At 45.7% G+C, this 23,472-nt stretch overlaps 1 protein-coding gene across 1 annotated transcript in view; it reads right to left on the bottom strand.

The window, feature by feature from the left end:
• Positions 1 to 597: 597 nt before the first annotated feature.
• Positions 598 to 23,472, bottom strand: part of LOC138643525 (tyrosinase-like) — a 97,388-nt gene continuing 74,513 nt past the window's right edge. The window contains exons 3-5 of the mRNA XM_069732422.1: positions 15,488 to 15,701; positions 4,637 to 4,775; positions 598 to 1,225 (exon numbers count right to left, since the gene is read on the bottom strand). Of these exons, the coding sequence (XP_069588523.1) occupies positions 1,042 to 1,225; positions 4,637 to 4,775; positions 15,488 to 15,701 (537 nt within the window). The 3' untranslated portion in view covers positions 598 to 1,041. The remainder of the gene's footprint in view (positions 1,226 to 4,636; positions 4,776 to 15,487; positions 15,702 to 23,472) is intronic.

Raw genomic sequence — 23,472 nt, forward strand, 5'->3', positions numbered from 1 at the left:
CTTCCAAGCACCTGTGATCCATACCCTTGACTGTGGCTGTCTTACACCAGTAAAAAGGTAAAGAGACTGCACCTTGTGTCCTCTGATTCTTTCTACACCATCTACCATCTGTCCCTACTACACCAGGAGCCCTGAGGACCCAGCTTCACCTGTGAGAAGCCATACCATCCCTGCTGCAGTACCATCACCCCAGTGGACTCCTTTAAGCAGCGTTGGTTAATCCTGACAGAATACCACAGGTGGCGTCACGAACAAACTTTATTCTTTATTCTCCAACCCCTTTAAAGACCTTTCCTTTAATTTGGATGCCCAGCGCCATGGACCGGGTCACTGCCACCGTGCCACATCCCTTTAAGAATCGAGTACCCCCAAGGCCCAGGCAGGCGCTCCACAACCTAAGGTCTATCTTTTCATATCATGACACGGAACAATCTCTGTTTTGTGATTTAATTTTTCTCTTTACTTTTCATTGTCAGATCCCAGTTCTAAGTTTGGTTCTAACCAAAAAGATCACCCTAAAACTCCTTATTCCTCTTAATTACATATTACTAGTTTTCTCCTTTAAAATGTGTGTAAACTATTATATAATTCCATAAATTACTTAAAAGAGTTCTTTATTCATTTTAGAATTTTCCTAAAATAAAAGCATCGCTTCATATGACCAGGGTTCATGTACTTGGCAGCCTTTGGATACAGTTACGTGTTCAGTGTGGTCATCACTAGGGTGGATGGACGGGGACAGCAGGATTCCTTAGTTAACTAAACTTTTGTTTTTATTCAAAGGTTTCAAAAGTTTTAATATAGTGAGAAAGAATATGTCTGATTAGATGATCATATTATTAGCTCATAGAACTTCAGAAGACTTAATAATGAAATTCACTTTCATTCTCAGATATAATGATCAATTGCGTCTCTGTATTTAATCCAGAAATAAATATAGATGCATCAATGAGCAGGTTAGTCCCCAGATGTCTGAACCAAATGTATATCCAGTGATGATAGTGGAGATGTGATTCTCAGGGCTGCACCAGATTCCTGGGCTCAGATTTTACCAGAAAAAGAAGAAAACTCATATCCAAACTCTGCTGATCTGAAGATGAGATCCCTGTTCTTGTAACATGGGAAATAGGGTGTAGCACAATCATTTGGACCTTGTCCAGGCTGGTTATTTTCAGGGTAAGTGAGCGGCGATCCATTGTACTGTGCAATCCATGACTCAAATATCCTGTGGAAAAAAAAGATATATGTTCTATGGTCATAACGTCATGGAATCATGTCTTTATTACTAACTAAAACCTAAAAAAATGTAACTATCTGCCTTGTTATTGTAGACATTGGTCCCCATTCATCAATCAGTGTTTTTCTAGTATTCTGGACTAAAACTTCTTGAAATGTCACAAACTGTTTGGAAAACTCATATTTGAGCAAACTTTTGTGACTTTTTGTGTGTTTACACAAGACCCAGCCAGATCCAATGATTTTTTGAAAAGTAGGCAGAGCTTATCCAAGAGGGGGAATATCCAAGCACAGCCCACACATATATCATAATTTAGGCCAAAAAATGGGCCTAATGATGACAGAAATGTGCTTCAGTATATGACTGAGTGTACTTCCTCTGGATCAACATGTTAGGGCATGTTAGGTTAGGCTATGGGTTGAACTAGATGGACTTAAAGTCTTCCTTCAACCTTAATAGCTATGTAACTATGTAAAGCAATGTGGAAGGAAAAATTAACATTTTACTTTTTTCACAAAAATTTACTTTGGAACAATTTTTTTTTTATTCACACAAGGGTATTGGTATCAGGAGAAAATGGAACACAAAATTTGTTGTGCAATTTCTCCTGAGCATGCCAATACCCCGTATGTGGGGGAAAGCCACTGTTTGGGTGCATGGCAGGGCTCAGAAGGGAGGAAGCACCGTTTGACTGTTTGAACGCAAAATTGGCTTGAATCAATGGTGGTGCCATGTCGCGTTTGGAGAACCCCTGATATATATAAGCAGTGGATCCCCCCAATTTTCACCCCAACCCTATCCCCAACACACCGGGTCTCACAGTATTTCCAGTGCTGGACTGTTGAATGCCATAGTGCCGAGTGCCAGATATGTGGACGTTCATCTGTCTGGCACTGGCACTCGCAAAGCAAGAAAAAAACAGCTGTTCTCAACTCAGGTGACCTTAAAGTTTTTTTGACAAATAAAAAAGAAATGGAAAAAAACTCTGTGGGGGTATCCCATAATTTTCAGAATCAGCAGAGGGAAATCCAACGGCTGGGGGCTGATGTTAATATTCTGGAAAAGAGACAATTTGCATAAAGGTTCCCAAGCGGTTAATATCGGCTCACAGTTGTATACTTAGCCTTTCCTGGTTATTAAAATGGGGGATCCCCCAAAAAACTGACATAGGGTCCTTTTATGGTTAATAACCAGCAAAGGCTAGGCAGACAGCTGCTCTGGAATGTAATTCATCTGCACCAGGAAATTTAAATTCATGTAAATTAGCCAAGTGTTCCCTCACCATCTCTCTGTTTATGGATAGAGTGGATTCTTTTATTACTTCAGTGGCACCATGACGATCAGTTGATGTTACATTTGCTTTCTTAGAGAACACAGATGCAAAATAGGAATTTAAAAGTTCGGCCTTCTCAATATCATTTTTGACCACTTCTCCTTTTTCATCCTGTAAAACTCCTATAGCATCTTTGACTTTCCTATTAAATCTGTGATCCAAGAAGTATTGTTTCTCCTTTCGGAGAGTGACATGTAAGCATGTCGAGGTGAGGAGACTTTAACGAGCCTTGTCACATGACTTAGGATAAAAGCCAAACCAGAATCTCAAATTGCAGACACTGTGTTTCGGTGTACTGCCCGTGATCAGTGCAAAGTGGAGATTTGGATTGGCTGAATGACAGGGGTCTGACCGGGATCCGAGAAGTATCGTTTCTCCTTTCGGAGAGTGACATGTTAAAGGGAAGGTGCCACCAGTTTTCTTGTATTTTTTTTTTTTTGTGAAATTAAGCTTAAAATAGTAATTAAAATGTATTAATGCACTGTTTGCAAACATTTCTATATGAAAAATATACATATTTACCACTAGGGGGAGCATTTTCCGTTTTAGACCTCAAGCAGCTATAGTAAGATTTAGCAGCTCTGCCCCAGGGATATTAGACCACCCAAAAGGGGAGGGAAATGGTGATGTCAGCAGTTACTGCCCCAACAGTAAGAATGAAGAGCAGCATCACAGGGCAGTGCCATTTTGTGTGTGACTGCCCTGTGACCTGCTATCACCAGCAGTTACTGCATCAGAGGCACAGCTTGTTTACAGAGGAGCAGAACACAGTGGGCTCAGCAGCATTTTTTGTGACTAACATTCTTGCCATCCCCCTTCCCCCACCTTAATCCCTGTCCTGTCAGCTGCCCTGCTCTCTCTCTGCAGGCTATTAGTGCAGCTTACCAGAGATCACAGGGACTGTGTGTGAGGGGGAGGGGGAGACACAGCAGGAGAAGCACACAGGGCAGCGTGTGAGGAGCAGAGGACGTGTGCCTGCTTGGAGTACAGAGGAGCAGTGAGGGCTTCTTCTGTCCTGCGATAGAGAGCACTGGGCTATAATAAAATGGCAGCTAGTCACACCTACAGCACTGAGTTGTGCAGCCCACATAGGCGTGCCCAGCTCACTGCTAATGCTGCTGCAATGTTGCAGATAGGGTCAGCGCCGGTCTATTATCTTCTATGTCCATGGGGTTCCGTAATCTGACACTGCTACTGCTGCAAAACCAAGATGTCAGCCCCCAGTGCATTCTTTAATCTCATATAACACATGAAATCTGTTTCACATGAATTTCAAACTTGCTTATAGCAGCATGTTATGCTACATTGCAGTGATTTATTAATGACCTACAAACGCGGTACCTTCCCTTTAAGCATGTCGAGGCGAGGAGACTTAAAGCCGCAATGCTCCTCTGGGAAATATGCAAATTGTCTCTTCAAAGAGGAAGAGGACTAGAACTCTAGTGCCACCTATTGGAAGTAGCAATCCTAACAGTCAATGTCGACCCTTTAACGAGCCTTGTCGCATGACTTAGGATAATAGCCAAACCAGAATCTCAATTTGCAGACACTGTGTTTCGGGGTCCTGCCCCTCGTCAGTGGAAAGTGGAGATTTGGTTTGGCTGTGTGAGAGGCGTCTGACCGGGATCCAAGAAGTATCGTTTCTCCTTTCGGAGAGTGACATGTTAAGCATGTCGAGGTGAGGAGACTTAAAGCCGCAATTTCCCAGAGGAGCATTGCGGCTTTCATTCTCCTCACCTCAACATGCTTAACATGTCACTCTCCACAAGGAGAAACAATAGTTCTTGGATCCCGGTCAGACGCCTCTCATTCAGCCAAACCAAATCTCTGCTTTGCACTGATCACGGGCAGTACACCAAAACACAGTGTCTGCAAATTCAGATTCCGGTTTGGCTTGTGATAAGTCATGTGACAAGGCTCGTTAAAGGGTCGACATTGACTGTTAGGATCGCTACTTCCATTAAGTGGCATTAGAGTTCTAGTCCTCTTCCTTTCTGAAGAGACAATTTTCTTATTAAATCTGTGAATGATATTAATGGATGTAAATGCTTTTTCTATTCACTCACTTGTCAATAAAACTGTGATGTAAAATGAAGATTGGGTCATTACTGGAGATGGGAATCTGCGACATGGTGCCCCCCAAGTAGATGTGGACAAGGTTGTGCATACTCCTTTTTAATGTCACTCCATCTGGCGATAAGAAACCTGTAAAAAGAAATAGAATGATAGAAGGTATCAGATACAGAAGATTTAATGGAATCCTAATATCATCTTTAGACTGAAATAGAATTTCTCAAACACTCAGAAGGATCAAAATATTCTCTTAAAACATGAGACCTTCCTCTGCTGGTCACTGGGATATCAACACTTCTCTTTTTTGTACCTCTTGACCAATACTGTGTGAAAATTGTGGAATTATTGGAATTATTATTCTATAGACTGTAGCTACATCCTGAGGCCTTCAGTGTTGTGAATTCTGCTCTTGGGCTCCCTCCGGTGGTTATGAGTGGAAGTGCTGCTGTCTTTGGATCGCAGCATTCATCAGGTGTGTCCACTTAGTGCTTTGGACTGGGCTATTTAGTCTTGCTTGTTTCTTTAGTCAGTGCCAGTTGTCCATTGTTTTTGGAGGATTCACATCCTGCCTGGTCTCTCCTGCTTTTGCTGTTCTTTTCAACAAAGATAAGTTCTGGCTTTGTTTTTGCTGTCCACATGCTGTGGGCCTTATAGTTCAGTGCATTTACAGTATATGTTTTGCCTTGTCCAGCTTGGTCTGTGTAAGGATTTATTCAGCCAAGCTGTGTCTCTGTAGATGCAGATTTACCCTCCATGTCTTTAGTCAGATGTGGAGATTTTGTATGGTCTGTGGTGGATATTTTCTAGTGTTTTAATACTGACCGCATAGTACTCTGTCCTATACTTTCTTTCTAGCTAGAATGGCCTCCTGTGCTAAATCCTGATTTCAGTCTGCGTATGTCATTTCCCTCTCCTCTCACAGTCAATATTTGTGGGGGGCTGTCTATCCTTTGGGGATTTTCTCTGAGGCAAGATAGTTTTCCCGTTTCTATCTTTAGGGGTATTTAGCCGTCAGGCTGTGTCGAGGGGTCTAGGGAGAGTTAGGTACATCCCACGGCTACTTCTAGTTGCGGTGTTAAGTTCAGGGTCTGCGGTCAGTACAGGGACCACCTTCTCCAGAGTACGTCTCATGCTGCTCCTAGGCCACCAGATCATAACACTTCAGATACAGAAAGGCCATAGATAAAACAGCATGCAGCAGCTAACAAATCCCCTAATTGCTATTTTGGCTCATTAAAGGGACTCTGTCAACAGGTATTTTGTTATTTAATTTGAAAGCAGCATGATACCCTAATTCCAGAGGTGTGTCACTTACTAGGCTGTGTTTTGCTGCTTCAGTACAGTGTTTTATCAGCAGCATTATCAATATAGGACAATTGGCCTCGTACCTCCTAGCCCAACCCTGCTGGCAACACTTTTCAACTTCTCTCTACCATCATACAATGTACACAGAAAGCTGTGGCGGGGATACCCACAGCTCAACATCTGAGCTCTACTGAATATGCTACAGAGAAAACTGTGATTCTATCATAACTGCTTCACCCAGTAAAATAAGTAACACATCACTGTAATCAGGATCGCTGTCCATAGCTTATGCTGCTGTCAGATTACATAGCAATGTCCTGCAGATTCCATGTAATACCTTGGGGATTTTATATGGGTTTTACAGGTGCCTTATGTGGAATTTTTGTGTTTTTACAAATTTGTCATATTATTTTTTCTAATAAGGAAAAACTGAAACAGACCTATACCGTGACCACATTTTATGGTAATAATAATCCTAAAATTGGCAAGATGTTGAAGTTCAATTTTACAATTTTTTGTGGGAAGGAAAGACTCTTTCGTAATATGCGAGTCAGAATGATGTTACGGTCTGGGTAGTTTCCCTATGATTTCTGCTGGAGTCAGCCTCTCTAACGTTATAACCAATGTCCCAGATTGTAATAAAAGCAAACAAACCTCTATCATAAAATCAAGGATTTTTACACATCCTACACACGAGGAAGGTCTGGTTACCCATATCTCATTGAACTGGCATATCAAAAACTCTTTTGATGTGGCAAAATTTTTTAGACTTGATCCATTTAAATTGGGATAATTGTGACTTGGAATAAGGTGTCTAAGTGGATAGCACAGCAGCCTTGCAGCGCGGGAGTCCTGGGTTCAAATCCCACCAGCAATGTCTGTTCTCCCGTGTTTGCATGGGTTTCCTCCGGGTTCTCCGGTTTCCACCCACATTCCAAAGACATACTGATAGGGAATTTAGATTGTGAGCACCATTGGGGACAGCGATGATAATGTGTGCAAGCTGTAAAGCGCTGCGTAATATGTTAGCGCTATATAAAGATTATTATTATTATTACCCCAGGGCTAATATTTCATCAAGGATTCAAGAATGAAAAAAGGAAATAGTTGGAGGGTTTTACTTAAAATGTAAAACAGCATTGTGGGAATACAAATCTATTGATACAAATGTGGCCATACTGATTGTTGGATTAATTACATTTATTATAATGACTACAATTGTTGGCTTTTACATTTATTCCTTTATTTTAAATCTTTGAATGTTGTGAAGGGGTTTAATGTTTCAATCTCATCTCTTGTGAGTGTGCACGGAGTAGGACAGAGAGCACTGGGAATCTCTGAGTACAAGAGGAACAAGTTGCAGTTGTGTACCCCAAAATGACTGACAGTGATGTGGGAAATGAAACCTGTGAAGCTGACACCCTATTAGAAAGGAACTTGAGGGTTCACCATACTGTGGGGTGTGACACAGACTCAGGGGGTGACTGTGACGTGTCCTTGTCAGTAGCAACCGCTGGGACTGAGTACAATGGTGTGCTGACAGAAACACTGACACAGGGGAATGACAGTGCTCCACAAGGTGATGTCAGGATGGCGGGGGTAACCATACCAGAAAATGTGACCTGTTTAGGTGGTGACTCCCATTCAGACGGTGACGAAAGCGGAAAACAGGGTAGTAAGACTGACTCTGGTATAAATAGCAGAACCTCCTCCGGTCGCCGGAGACGTAAAAGAGGAAAACGGGCTGAACAAATTGCACCCTCAGAGAAGAGTGATAAAGAAGAGACAGGGACAGGTGCCAAGAAAGATAATGTCCTTGAGATAAAAGACACTTTGTCCTTGGCAAAACTCAGCACTGAAGTAGCTGAGGAAGGGGGAAATGTAAAACTGTCCCAGGGTGGTGGTAGGGCTCCAACAGCTGGTATCGCAGTTGGAGATCAACTCCAAAATAAAATAGAGAGCCTGCAGGGGAAGCTGTCTAATTCGACCGCTATCACCCGACAACTAGAGGATAAAGTTGACAAGCTGACCAATGAAATGTGCACATGGAAAGAGCAAGCTGACAGCTTTCGCCAGGTAGAAGCGCACGTACAAAGCTTAGAAAAAGAGCGTGAAAAGGTCTGTCAACAGCTAGCAAAGGAAAGTTTGAAGGTGGTGAGTATGGAAGTCGCCAACTCTGCGCAGCTGGATCAGGTGCATCACCTGGAGTCCGAGCTCTCAGCGGTCAAGGCCTGGCTTGTAGCAAAGGAAGCACAGGGGTTCCAGGAAATCGCTAAAGGATTATCTCGTGAGAAGGAAATTGTGGCAGATTTACAGGCCGAATTAAAAACACTAAAAGGGCATCTGGAACAAGAAAAGGCCCTGATACAAATGGTGGAGAACAGGTTGGATGAGCTGGAGAAGGACGTCTCTGAGCTCAGAGGTCACCTGACAGCGTCGCACAGTGTGAATAAGGCCTTAGGTGAAAATGTGGTAGTGCTCCGAGAAGCAGTATGAGGTCTTCTTCTAGAGGAGAAGTTACGGGTCAGAGACGTACAGCAGCCATGCCCCAGTGATAACAAGGCGGAGCTGCAGATGCCCATCTTGGCAAGGAATGTTGAGAAGTGTGAAGCGGAGGAAGAATTGGCGCTAAAAGCAGAACAAGACAGTTGTCCGGTCGCGGCAGATGTCTTGATGGAAAGGTCCGAGGTAAAACGGGAGCCACCCATCCATGAAGAGAGTGAGACACCACTATTCAAGTGTGTGATAGATGTACCCGAAGATGTGTAAGAAGCCTGAACTGGTGAAGGTGTGCATGAGGCCTTTAAGAAGGGGGTCGAAGCGAATAGTGTGAACTGGGCCCCAGAGATGAAACAGTTGGTGATACTGTCAACTAAGGAAGTCACAGTGAAGCGGGTGGCTATCCTGAAGGATATGCACCTACAATGTCTTCGCATGAAACAAATGATCCTGTTGAGGAACAAGGAAGCAGCGCGACGTTTGGAGCATGCCAGGAAAGCGCAAAGTCGGCTGGGCTTTGTGGAAGACGTCGTTCGAGTACCCAGAAGTCTGGTGGGGAAATGTCATTGGTAGGTTTGGAAAAGTGATGCAGGACCTGGTGAATAGATCCGGCATGGCAAGAGTGAGGATTCCAGATGTTGGCGAAGTCCAGGTAACTGATGAAGATGAGATGGTTCCATTTGTTGTAATTGGCTCAGTAGATAGCCTTAGGAACATTCAAGTGCTTCTTGAATACCGGGTGACATATCTAAAGGAGATAGAGCAGCTAAGACTGAAACGTCTGAAGATTAATAAACAGCTGCAGAATATAAAATGGTGACCACTTCCAACCCAGGGTATGGAGGTACGAAAAGGTACCCTAAAGAATAGAAGAGTTCAAAGTAGTGACTCCTCTGTTAGCTCGAGGCTGAGTGACCCAGGTGGGAGACTTGGTAGCAGACGTAGTAGCAAAGGGTCACTCTCAGACCAGACAGTCAGCTCGACTGTAAGTGGGTTGACCAAAAAGGGTCTGCTGACACAGACAGGAGGTGACTCAAGGGTTGAAGCCCAAGGCCGACAAACTGACTGCTGGGAGCGGGAGAGGCCTATCAAAGGTGACGTGGGTTCCCGGTATCGGAACCACTGGTTTATGTCATGTGTCCACCCCAATAGGGTTGAACAAAGGGGAAGGTATGTGGTGCAGTGACCAATGTTACAGCCAGGGGGCGCTACGTGTGCACTTCAAGATGCAATTGGAGGCACTGTTGTGATGAGACAAAGTCCAACAGAATTGTAGATGGCTGGTATGTGTGTCGCAGAGGAGGACACTCTGCGCTGTCAGTCGAAAGTTATATTGTGGTCTGGGACCTGTAGTCCCACATGTAAATGTGTAAGTTCTAATGGGAGATTGGCAGGGCTAGTTATGTGATATGGGCGGGACAAACTAGCCACACACACCCACACTCCCACCCAAGAGAGTGGTTACGGGTATGTAATGTGACCAGGGTGTGGGTCACATGGTTCCTGTGTTTGGATCTGAATGGTCCAGTGCCCTGGAAGCCTGTGTTGGAAATCCTGGGAATTCCTGAATAGCACATGGTTGGGCTTTGGCATTGAGTAGCCTGTGTGCTGTAGGTCCTGGATGGTCAGTGTTGGAGGCTCCTGGGAGTGGAGTCGTCCTGGAAGCACTGTGAGACCATCAACCTGGACGGTCCTGTTGTGGACCTTGGACTGGCGTGGAGTCAACCTGTGGACCAGGAGCTCCTAAGAGGTAACCCCTGGTATGGGGAAAAGAACTGTGGGCACTAACATAGGACAGTTGCTGAACTGAGCAGTCACCCAGTGATTGGAGAGATACCAGTGTGACCACTGAAGGATTTGTAAAGCCATATATGATGAACTAAAGGACTATGTGAGGTCTGTGATATGTAACATGGCCTACAGTGGTTTATGCTTAGAGTATAATAAACCACATAGATTGTTTATCTGAAAAAAACGTGCCTGTCTATGATTATTCTTCTGCCAAGCAAGTGTCCCCCAAGACACGTAGTGGGTGAAACACTACAGGTAGGAGAGAAAACAAGGAGATCTGCTACATTTGATCTAATCCTCATAAACAGGGAGGAAATGGTTGAGGAGGTAAGAGTGGCTGGGACCCTAGTGTTGTGAATTCCGCTCTTGGGCTCCCTCCGGTGGTTGTAAGTGGCACTTTTGTGAGTTCTGCTCTTGGGCTCCCTCTTGTGGTTTCTAGTGGTATGGCTGCTCCTTGGAGTTAGCTGTCATCAGCTGCCTCCACTTATCGTCTCTTCTGCTCGACTATTTAGTCCTGGCTCTTTCTTCAGCCAGTGCCACTTGTAAATGGTTCCTGGTTGGATTCACATCTCTTTGGAGTTCCCTGACCAGTTCAGCTAAGCTAAGTTTTTGCTTGCCCTTTTCTGTCCATAGATTGTGGACTTATCCATTCTGTGCTTTCTATGTTTGTCCAGCTCATCAGTGTGAATTAATTCTGTCTTGCTGGAAGCTCTGGGAGGCAGATTTGCCCTCCACACCTTTAGTCAGGTGTGGAGATTTTTTGCAAACTCTGCATGGATTTTTGTAGTGTTTTATACTGACCGCACAGTATTCCATCCTGTCCTATCTATTTAGTTAGACTGGCCTCCTGTGCTCATCCTGGTTTCATTCTGTGTATGTCTTTTCCCTCTCCACTCACAGTCATTATTTGTGGGGGGCTAATCTATCCTTTGGGGATTTTCTCTGAGGCAAGATAGCTTTCCTGCTTCTATCTTTAGGGGTAGTTAGCTCTTAGGCTGTGACGAGATGCCTAGGGAGAGTTAGGAGCATTCCACGGCTACTTCTAGTGTTGTGTTGAGCTTAGGGACTGTGGTCAGTACAGGTTCCACTTCCTTCGGAGCTCGTTCCATGTTGCTCCTAGACCACCGTATCATAACACCTAGAAGGTGACCATGCTATTTTAGAAATTTAAAATTAGAGGAGGAAGACCTGTGAAGACTCAGACGTCAAGGTTAGATTTCAGAAAGGCAGATTTTAAAGGGATTCACAAAGAGAATCAGAGGGATCCAATGGCTATATATCCTTAAGGACAAAAATGTCCAGGAAGGATGGGAAATCTTGAAAAATGAGATTCTCAAAGAACAATTGTTAACAATTCAAAAAAAGGGAAGAATAGGAAGCATTTAAGGAAACCAGGAAGGATGAACACAGAACTTAAACACATGCTAAAAAGGAAGAAAGAAATGTTTATCAAATGGAAAGAGGAAGGCATATCTAAAGAAGAATAGAATCCTGTCTGCAGAACCTGCAGGGCCCAAATCAGATTAGCTAAAGCTGACAATGAATTAAGGCTTACAAGAGATGTCAAAAGCAATAAAAAAGGATTTTAGGGATATGTCAAAAGTAAAAGAAAAGTTAAAGATGCTATAGGATTTTTACAGGGTGAAAATGATGAAATGGTGAGAAAGTGTTACGGATCTGCAACACAGGACTAAGGTAGAAGGGGGAAAACTGACCCTGCACTATGACTAAGCTGAAACCCTACGATGGAGTGGGCGACCCATTCCTAGCGAATAGATCCACCGGCGATCCTAGGTTAATCTCAAGCAAAGATCTATAGATAAGGGGAAGGGGTATCCTAAAAGAACTCAGGACTGGGTACAAAAATGGGTCACCTCCTAGTAGAAAACACAGAGAAGGCTGCAGAAACCAATAGAAAACAGAAACTAAGGCGAGCCGAACCAGAGGTACCAGCACTGCACAAATAACACACACAGAACAGCAAAGCACCAAGCTAGAGCTCAAGCAGATTAACACTGTTGTCCAGCAAGGACTGGGAGGCAGGTGCTGGTTAATAAAGAGTGATACAAACACCTGACCACCGGAGGAAAACGACCAGCAGCCAGAACTCCACAAGAAAATGGCGGATAGTCACAAGCTAAACAGATTCTAACAGTAGAAAGTTCAGAGGGTGGAGGCAGAGTTGGGGTGGAGCCTGGGCTGAGTCTTATGGGGTCCCACAAATGTTGCCAGTATGGGACACTATAGTATATACAGACAGATCCATGTATAGCATATGCAGAGAGCCTTATTATATTCTATAATATTGGATATTTTGTAGACATGTGTTCAGCCCATTTATGAGCAGCAGGATAAATATTCATAGCGTTATACCAGTTACAACCCATAGAGGTCATTAATTACCCATTTATCCTGTTAATACATACATTAGTATTTCTCCATTAAAAAGTAGTGTGTTCTGATTAGAACCACCCCCTTAGTTTCCCTGGGAGAAGAAGAGCTCCAGACATCTTTTCCCGGGCTTTCTGAAGTGATACACGTGTGTTTCTGGCTCTCTCTTCCCTACAATCACTCTTCCTGTCCAGCGCATCCTCGTGAGGGTCTTAATGCAGTTATGTGTTTGTGTCAGAATCTGTATATGCCAGACGTTATGCAGCCACCATGTAGAATATTGTTAAGTGTGGCATAGTGTGCTCTGTATCCTCCAGTTTAGTTTTAATGCAATTTGCACTGCATACAGATGGGTGCATTTCTGTATAGAGTAGAACAGTGCTAATTAGTGATGAGCGAGTATATTCGTTGCTCGGGTGACATCCGAGTATTTATGACTGCTCGGAGATTTAGTTTTCATCGGGGCAGCTGAATGATTTACAGCTACTAGCCTGCTTAATTACATGTGGGGATTCTCTAGCAACCAGGCAATCTCCACATGTACTCAGCCTGGCTAGTAGCTGTAAATCATTCAGCTGCCGCGATGAAAACTAAATCTCCGAGCAGTCATAAATACTCGGATGTCACCCGAGCATGCTCGGAAAAACCCGAGCAACGAGTATACTCGTTCATCACTAGTGCTAACAGCAAGAACTCTGCCACTATAACTAATGTTAATTGCACCCTGTATCATGCTGTTTCTGTGATGGGCCAGTACTGATACACTGTTTATTCTTTGCAGCTTTTACCCATTATCGTTCACATAGACCAAGTTCACATTATTACCTCAATAAATACAGACTTAAAAATCCATAGAGTCTGTTTACTGGGGAAGTGGATGAGGGTTAAGCTGCATGGTGAAATGCACCCAGCATCATACGTGGAGGAAGGCAGAACAACCTGTGTATACAGTATGATACTGTTTATGAAGAAAAAAAATCAGACACACACAGTTATACTCACCCACACTGCTGGACAATACTTCTTCTTCTGCCATGATACTCAGAGGCAGAAGGTTCAAATGGAGACCCAGAATGGTCAGCGGTGATTGGATCCTCTAGCTAACATCCTTCCTGTGCACTCAGCAGTATTTTAACTCTTATTGCTATTATTTTACTGAGGGGTGACATAGTGATTGAGAAGAGGTTGTGGATAGTGTTGAGCGATACCGTCCGATACTTGAAAGTATCGGTATCGGATAGTATCGGCCGATACCCGAAAAATATCGGATATCGCCGATACCGATATCCGATACCAATACAAGTCAATGGGACATCAAGTATCGGAAGGTATTCTCATGGTTCCCAGGGTCTGAAGGAGAGGAAACTCTCCTTCAGGCCCTGGGATCCATAGGGAGGTGTAAAATAAAGAATAAAAATAATAAATATTGATATATTTACCTCTCCGGAGGCCCCTGAACTCAGCGCGGGTAACCGGCAGGCTTCTTTGTTCAAAATCAGCGCTTTTAGGACCTGAGAAACACGTCCCGGCTTCTGATTGGTCGCGGGCCGCCCATGTGACCGCCACGCGACCAATCACAAGCCGCGACGTCACCGCAAGCTATTAGCGCGCTCATTTTTGAAAAATGAGCGCGTTAATGACTTTCAAAGACGTAGCGGCTTGTGATTGGTCGCGGCCACGCGACCAATCACAAGCCGCTATGTCTTTCAAAGCCATTAACGCGCTCATTTTTAAAAATGAGCGCGTCAATAGCTTGCGGTGACGTCGCGGCTTGTGATTGGTCGCGGCCGCGACCAATCACAACCCGCTACGTCTTTGAAAGCCATTAACGCGCTCATTTTTAAAAATAAGCGCGTTAATAGCTTGCGGTGACGTCGCGGCTTGTGATTGGTCGCGGCCGCGACCAATCACAACCCGCTACGTCTTTGAAAGCCATTAACGCGCTCATTTTTAAAAATAAGCGCGTTAATAGCTTGCGGTGACGTCGCGGCTTGTGATTGGTCGCGGCCGCGACCAATCACAACCCGCTACGTCTTTGAAAGCCATTAACGCGCTCATTTTTAAAAATGAGCGCGTTAATAGCTTGCGGTGACGTCGCGGCTTGTGATTGGTCGCGTGGCCGTGACCAATCACAAGCCGCAACGTCTTTGAAAGTCATTAACGCGCTCATTTTTCAAAAATGAGCGCGCTAATAGCTTGCGGTGACGTCGCGGCTTGTGATTGGTCGCGTGGCGGTCACATGGGCGGCCCGCGACCAATCAGAAGCCGGGACGTGTTTCTCAGGTCCTAAAAGCGCTGATTTTGAACAACGAAGCCTGCCGGTTACCCGCGGACTCACCAGGGGCCGCCGGAGAGGTAAATATATCAATATTTTTTATTTTAATTCTTTATTTTACACATCTCTATGTATCCGATACCGATACCCGATACCACAAAAGTATCGGATCTCGGTATCGGAATTCCGATACCGCAAGTATCGGCCGATACCCGATACTTGCGGTATCGGAATGCTCAACACTAGTTGTGGACAAACTCTGTAAAATAAAACTCATAATTATCTGCCTATTTCCATGCTGTTGCCACTGGTCCCACTCAAATACTACTGCTAAATAGCTGCCACTCTAAAGCTGGGTTGCCAACCATCTGTACATTTACTGTTTCAAAATTATTTGATTTTGCAGAGAAAGCAGCTGTTTCACCTATAAAACCACTCAGCTGATTTTTGCAGGGATTTTTTTTAGGATAAAACACTCAAAATGGAAGAAATGAAATTAATAAAAAGCTATGGAATGAGAACACATACATACTAGTGTGTAGTAAGGATGTTCTGCTTTACAGTGTTAAATGATAAATCCCACCTTCCAGGGCATTTCTGAAGCTGTATATGGAGGTTTCATTATAAGGTGGAGTGTCAAAGTTCTTCAACTTCAGTGTATTCTCCACATCCTGCATAGTGGGCATGTTGGGGGCATATGGCGTGGTCCCTGGCTTTCTGTGCAGTCTTTCCATCTTGTACTCCGAGTCCGCCAAAGGACAATATTCATCAGGGAAGTTAAACCCGCTACAAATTGCCTGAAAACAAAGGCAACACAGAGACCAATATAGATTAAAAAACAAGTCTAGAGATTTATGGATTACTATATACAGTATAATTCATCTAATAATACTGAGGATTATTACATACAGGCTGTTCCCAGGTCACAAACCAGATGCGTTCTTAGCTTTGCTCTTAACCTGGATATGTTTGTAAGGTAGAACAGGGCTGGAAAAAAATAACAGTCACCTCACCACTGACTGCTCCAGCCGCCCCACTGCCACTGCTCATCGCTAGAGTTGAGCAACTTTTACTTTTTTCAGATCGAGTCAAGTTTTGCGAAACACGACTTTGTCAAAAGTCGGGTCGGGTGAAATCGGCCGATTATTGCGAAAAGTCGGGGGCCGACCGAAACACGAAACCCAATGCAATTCAATGGGGGATCAAAGTCGGCAGTGAGTGGAGGACAGGAAAACACCTACAGTGCCCATTTTAATGCCAAAAACATCAATTCGTATTACTGAAGCTTGTCAATCTTAATTTACTTTATAATAATAGTTAGGCATTGAAAACTGGGGGTCATTTGGCTAAAGTTGTGGGGGGGTAGGGCTGGTTCAAGATTTTTGTGGGCCCAGGAAACGCGGAATACGTCACAGCCGTGGAGCAGGGAGAGGTAAGTATTTCAACTTTGCATGTGCTGTGATCCTGAGCAAGCAGTGGGGGCCCACTCGTTGGCATTGGCACTGGCACGAGGCCCCTCATAGTATGGCGGTGTGTTTGACAGCGGGTAGCGCCTCCCATTGGCAGAGATACTTTTGCGTACTATGAGGTGCCAGTGACGTCGCCAACGAGTATGCCCCCCCACCTGATGAAGGGACCTGCACTTTCATCTGCACCCTCCTCTTTGTCGCCGTGTAAGGTGGTATAGTATGCGGGAAGGGGAACCTCACTTTCAGCAGGGTCAGATTCTGGCTGTGTAGAGTGCAAGGGGAATGTAGTGGTCTGGGTCAATATACCAGCAGACTCATCTAGCAGTGGCTGGCCAATGGGCAGGATGAGGAGGAAACACAGATATAGGCCCAAATAAAAAAGTAGGCTAAATCCAGTTCAAAATTGGTAACAGGACTAAACAGGCGGCATTGCTTTGTTCAGTGGAGGACAACTGTAATGAGAGGCTGACACAGGTAGTAGGCCCAAATAAGTAAGTAGGCTAAATGCAGTTCAAAATTGGTAACAGGACTAAACAGGCGGCATAGCTTTGTTCAGTGGAGGACAACTGTAATGAGACTGAGTGTCCCGTTGTTGGCTAAGCTCCTGCTGAAGAGCAGCCAACTGTGAGGTGTTGCCAGGATCAGAGGACTATAAGGCCGCTAAGCAAGACTCCATATTTTTTAGAAAAGACATGATCCTGATTTGGTTCTCCCGCAAAAAGAGCAACTCTTTCTGAGTAGCAGAAACACCAGCAGGGTCCATGGCCTATGGTACTGTGACGCTTAGGGTGAAAAAGTGGACCCTCTGGACCGCGGCAACGAACCCCTCACGGACGAGCTAACCAGATGGACCACCCCCTATACAGGGATAGCGAGGGGAAGGCCCATGAGGGACTATCACCACGGGAGCTGGGGGACCAAGACGGAAAAGAAGAAACACTAGGCTGATGAGAGTGACAGAGGCTAGGGAAATGGCAAGGACCCAACAGGAGACACAGGAGATGCAAGGACACAGTGACTGACAGGAGTACCGCAGAGACACAGGAGCTGACAGGTACATCACAGGGACAGAGGAACCGGCAGGGTACTGCAGAGACGCAGAGGCTGGCTGGAACAACACAGGAACACAGGAACGGACAGGGTACAGGAGTGACAGAGAGACTGGCAGGAACAACGCAGGAACACAGGAACGGACGAGGTAATGGAGAGATGGAGAGGCTGGCAGGAACAATGCAGGGACACAGGAACGGACAGGGTACTGCAGAGTCGGAAACAGAAACCAAAAGTCAAAGTACACAAGAATGCACAAATGACCAAAGGCACAGGAGAGAGGAAGAGGCGGGTATATATAAAGCAGCGCTGCGCATTACCTCCGGGTGAGAGTCTTCCAGAATGATAGACAGGACAAGGCAGGAAGTGCAGGAGGGAGACTAGAAGTGTGCATGCGCATAACTGAAACTGGTGTGCGCACGCACTCGACGGGCAGCAGGGGGCGGGAGCGGACGCCGAAGAGAAGACGCTGCAGAAGAGGAGCTGCGCCATGACGCCGAGGACAGGTAAGTATGAGAGGACACGGCAAGCGGCGGCAGCGGCGTGACACTGGCTTCTTCGCTTTCTCTCGGCTGACATTCCCACCATCATCATGGGTGACTTCAACATCCCCACTGATACCCATCATCCAACAGCCTCCAAACTTCTGTCCCTTACTTCATCTTTTGGACTTACTTAGTGGTCCTCCGCAATCACCCACACAGACGGACATACGCTAGACCTGGTCTTCACCCGTCTCTGCTCTCTATCTAACTTCGCAAACCTCCCCACTCCTTCTATCTGACCACCATCTGCTCACTTTCTCATCCCTGTCTTCCACACTGGTCACTCATGTCCAGCAACATGCGCACCTCTGCAGAAACCTTGCACACTTAGACACCCACACGCTCTCTGACTCTATCCTACCTCTGGCATCCATATCCTCACTCCATGACACAGACACTGCCACTGCTTTCTACAATGCCACTCTCGCATCAGCTATTGACACAACCCTTGTATCCTCCCTATCCTACAACCCCAAACAGTTATTCAAAACCTTTATCTCCCTCCTCCACCCCCACTGCCCCCCCCAACCTCCCTCAACTCTGCTGATGACTTTACCACACACTTTAAAAATAAGATCGACCAAACAAGGCAAGCCTTCATTGTTGAACCACCACAACCCCTTTGTATACTAGACCAATGCCCAAACCCTATAACTTCTCTCTCCAACATCACTTAAGGGGGGCTTAATTGTCTCTTCTCCAAATCGCACCTTACCACCTGCGCGCTCGACCCTATCCCATCCCACCTCCTCCCCCCCAACCTTATCCCATCCCTAACCCACCTCTTCAACCTATCACTAACTTCTGGCACCTTTCCTTCTGCTTTCAAACATGTCACAATCCTTAAAAAAACAACCCTTGATCCAACTGCTATGTGCAGCTACCGCCCAATATCGCTGCTCCCATTCACTTCCAAATTCCTGGAGCAGCACGTCCACGCTGAACTTTCCTCCCACCTCTCATCTAACTTGTTCTTTGACAATCTACAATCTGGTTTCCGCCACATCACTCAACTGAGACAGCCCTGACCAAAATTACTAATGACCTACTTATAGCCAAAGCTAACGGACAATACTCTGTACTCCTCCTTCTAGACCTGTCCTCTGCTTTCGACACTGTTGACCACTGTCTCCTACTACAGATCCTCTCCTCCTTTGGCATCAAAGACCTCGCCCTATCCTGGATCTCCTCATACCTTTTCAACCGCACATTCAGCATCTCACACTCTCACACCACTTCCTCATCCCACCCTCTCTCTGTTGGAGTCCCCCAAGGCTCTGTTCTAGGACCCCTTCTCTTCTCAATCTATACACTTGGCCTGGGACAACTCATAAAGTCCCATGGATTCCAGTACCACCTTTATGCTGATGACACTCAGAACTACCTCTCTGGCCCAGATGTCACCTCTCTGCTGTCCAGAATCCCGGAGTGTCTATCAGCCATATCTTCCTTTTTCTTCTCTCGCTTTCTCAAGCTCAATGTGGACAAATCTGAACTCATCATCTTTCCTCCATCTCACAGATCTTCCTTACCTGACCTTTCTATCACTATTAACGACATCACGCTTTCCCCCGTACCGGAAGTCCGCTGCCTCGGAGTAACCCTTGACTGCCCTATCCTTCAAACAGCACATCCAAGATCTTTCCACCTCCTGTAGCCTCCAACTCAAAAATATCTCCAGAATCCGTCCTTTCCTCAACTGTCAATCTACTAAAATGCTTGTGAATGCCCCCATCATCTCCCGCCTTGACTACTGTAACATCCTTTTCTGTGGCCTCCCTGCTAACACCCTTGCACCTCTCCAGTCCATCCTTAACTCTGCTGCCCGACTAATTCATCTCTCTCCTCGCTACTCCTCCGCTTCCCCCCTCTGCATATCTCTTCACTGACTCCCATTCCCTCAGCGTATACAGTTTACATTACTTATACTAACCTACAAAGCCATCCATAGCCTGTCTCCTCCATATATCTCCATATATCTCTGAACTAATCTCCCGATATCTTCCCTCACGTAATCTCCGGTCCTCCCAAGACCTCCTTCTCTCCTCACTTATTCGCTCCTCACCCAACTGCCTCCAAGAATTCTCCTGAATATCTCCCATCTTCTGGAATTCTTTGCCCCAACACAACTGACTATCAACCACATTCGGAGCCTTCAGACGGAACCTGAAAACCCACCTCTTAAGGAAAGCCTACAGCCTGCAGTGACCACGCTGCCTCCTCACCACTACCGGAGCTACCGCATCACCAACACCGAAGCTCCTGCAACCATCAACCTACTGTCTCCTTGCCCACCATCCTGTAGAATGTAAGCCCGCAAGGGCAGGGTCCTCGTCGCTCTGTATCAGTCTGTAATTGTTAGTTTGCTTACTGTAAGTAATATCTGTAATTTGTATGTAACGCAGTCTCATGTACAGCACCATGGAATCAATGGTGCTATATAAATAAATAATAATAATAATAATCGTTTGGGATGCTAGGCTAGCGCAGATACAAGACTTAATTTCATAACCCAAATTGTTTGGGATATTAGTCTAGTGGAGACATCAGACCTCATTTCAGAACTCAAATTATTTTGGATAATAGTCTGTTGCAGACACCAGGCCTCATTTCATAATCAAAATCTTTTGTGCTAATTCTGTTGTCTAGCCACACAATATAAGCCAAAAATTATTTATTTAAAAAAATAAAAAGACTTGAAAAAGGTTCAGTGTGAGCCGAAACATCGCCACGCCATGTGGGTCTGAATTAAAACCAATTTTTTTCACCACAAATCTAAGGAGTGCTGCCTTAATTTTTTCTTTATTTTTCTTTATTTGGATTGGAGCAAGTATTGGATCCTTTGCTGGGGAGGCTTGTGCACCCACTTATGTAACACCCAAGGTAACCGGTTGTTACAGTGCTATTGCCTACCTTACGGGGAGGGTGGTGCCATGCTTGGAAGCGAAGAAGGATCCCTTTAAGGGCTCATACTCACTTGCGAGAAACTCGGATGAGTCTCGCACGGCAATACCTGGCTCTGCACCCGGCACTCAGGAGTGGAGCGTGCGGCTGCATGTATTCCTATGCGGCCGCATGCTCCAGTCTGAGTGCCGGCAGCAGCACCGGGTATTAACATGCGAGACTCTTCCGAGTTTCTCACAAGTGAGTATGAGCTCTAACAGGTATTCAGCACATGCAACACTGTTCTGACTCCAGGCCAGAAGGGGGAGCTGTGAACCCAGTTTCAAGGGAGCTTCCCTAGATAATATATATATACTGGCTTGGAGGAGGAGTTAGACAGTTGGTCAGAAAGACAGAAGTGAGAGGAAGCAGACAGAGAGAGTCTGGGAAAGGAAAGCTGGGGCCGTGCAGATGAGTGATTCTGCAGCTCCTGGGAAGGGAAGAGGAAAGTAGAGCAGTCTGTAGGAGACTGATAGGGGAAGAGAAGCGAAGGATAGAAAAGGGCTGGAGGGAAGCTGCGATTGAGCTTCCTCGACGCTGAAGCGCAGATACCTGTAGCCGGAAGTTCTCCTTCCATGGAAGTTTTCAAACAGAGGCTGGATAAACATCTGTCTGGGATGATTTAGTGAATCCTGCTTTGAGCAGGGGGTTTGACCTGATGACCCAGGAGGTCCCTTCCAACTATATCATTCTATGATTCTATGATTCTAGGATGGACCGACCTGAAAAATCGGGTCCTGTGCACTATGGACTGTATTTAATTGTTAATGGTCGCCATTGTTACACCACGAGGCGGGTAAGGAACGAAGAAGATGTGCTGTCACGGGTGAAGCCCGTGGATGGGCGCGAAAGCTGGACCCACCCACTGCAGAGACTTTAATGTAAAAAGAACATGTCCATAAGAAGGATGGATCTGCCCCTGGAGAAGGCCGGCGGGAAAGTGGAGCAGAGACCACCCACGCAAGAGAGAGAAGGAGGAAGATGCGGGAAATTGTGGCAGGAACCTGACTGCACGCTACCCGGTTGATGCAATGGCAAGGAGGTGAGGAGCCGCAGAAGCAGATGGAAGGAGAAGTGGATGTCCCCGGTCGGCCAGAAGAAACCCCGGACCAGAAAACAACATTGGTTCCGGAGCTCCTCGGTGCAGAAATGGAGGAGCTGGCCCAACAACCCCTGCTGACCCAAGTAGCAGCGGTGACCGCATGGAAGGAGTCCCTGATAAAAAGGATGATGACCGCACAGCACCAAACCTTATGAACAGTGCTCACAGCCCCAGCGGAGCCGGAGAAGGAGACGCAGCTGAAGACACAGCAGAAACAGACCCTGCAACCAGCGATCCTGACCCCAGCGGAGGCTGAGAAGGAGTCTGGCACTGGAGGAGCAGGTATGGAAACTGCCCCAGTAGCTGTGGAGACCCCGGTGGGATCCTTAGAACCCCTGCCAATTCTAATACCCGGCCAGGTAGTAACAGCAGTAACCTGGGACCACATGGCAGTCCTGGGGGTGTACTGACAGACCCACTGGTACCCGGACCCTTGTCCCTGGGGGCATGCAGGCAGGAGGAAGCCATACACTGGAGGTACCCTAAGACAGACTTGATGGGATTCCCAGAAGAGGCCAAGGAAGGGGCAAATCATGTAGAGATTGTAGAGAAGGAGGCTACTGCTGGCGGCAGATCTTGAAGCTAGTCGCAGAGGAGAAGGAGCACAGGGCCAAGTGGGAGGCTATGGAGGAGCGCAATATGCTGGCCAAAGCCCGGTCCCCCAAAGCCAGACCCGCAGATCAAGGTCAGACCAGACAAGGAACTGTGGTCTTCTTTAACCTGGATAGAGGATGGGGTTCATTAGAGAGCAAGGCGAGCCTTCAGAACTCTTTGTTAACCGTAGAGACATTGAATCGCATCTCTTAAAGGGAGACCCATACCGTGACTTTTACCATGGAGACAAAGTGACATTCATCCGGCACAAGGGAGAAAGGGGATACTATGCCCTGAATGTAAATAGATGTACAGGACAGAGAGATGATCTAGATATAGTGACTGAGAGTAAAGTGCAAACCCAGCCTACACAAACTCCAGTTGCCGAACTGTTTTCAATTGAGTCACCTGTAAACCTGAAAACCTGCCCTGCAAGAGAAAATAAAGAACAAGAACGAACAGAAAATGACAGCTGTGATTTAGAGTTAGTTACCTGGTTCAAAAAAATTTGAAAATATTTATTAAAGTTTATAGGACAGTATGGTAATGAACGGTGAAATACCTGAAAACTTTCCTTTGTAAGTAGTTGGCACCTCTTAAGGTACACCTTATTGGTTTTACAATGCGCTGGCAGCGTGAGTAGAGCCTGAGTTGTTTCAAAGACCTGAAGAAAAACCGTTTGGTGTGGTCGAAGACAAGGTCTACATGTTATGCCTTGCAGCCCGCCCAAAGCCTACGTTGGGGATTTAAAACGGGTCCCAGCATTAAAGTATCAATGGATCAATGCTGTTGTTAGTGAGACAAATCTCACAATTTGCTAACTAAAACTATTATAATGTGAAGTACTTGAATTTTTGCACCTTTA

This window comes from Ranitomeya imitator, chromosome 6 (assembly GCF_032444005.1).
Source record: "Ranitomeya imitator isolate aRanImi1 chromosome 6, aRanImi1.pri, whole genome shotgun sequence".
In the NCBI taxonomy this organism is placed as follows: Eukaryota; Metazoa; Chordata; class Amphibia; order Anura; family Dendrobatidae; genus Ranitomeya; species Ranitomeya imitator.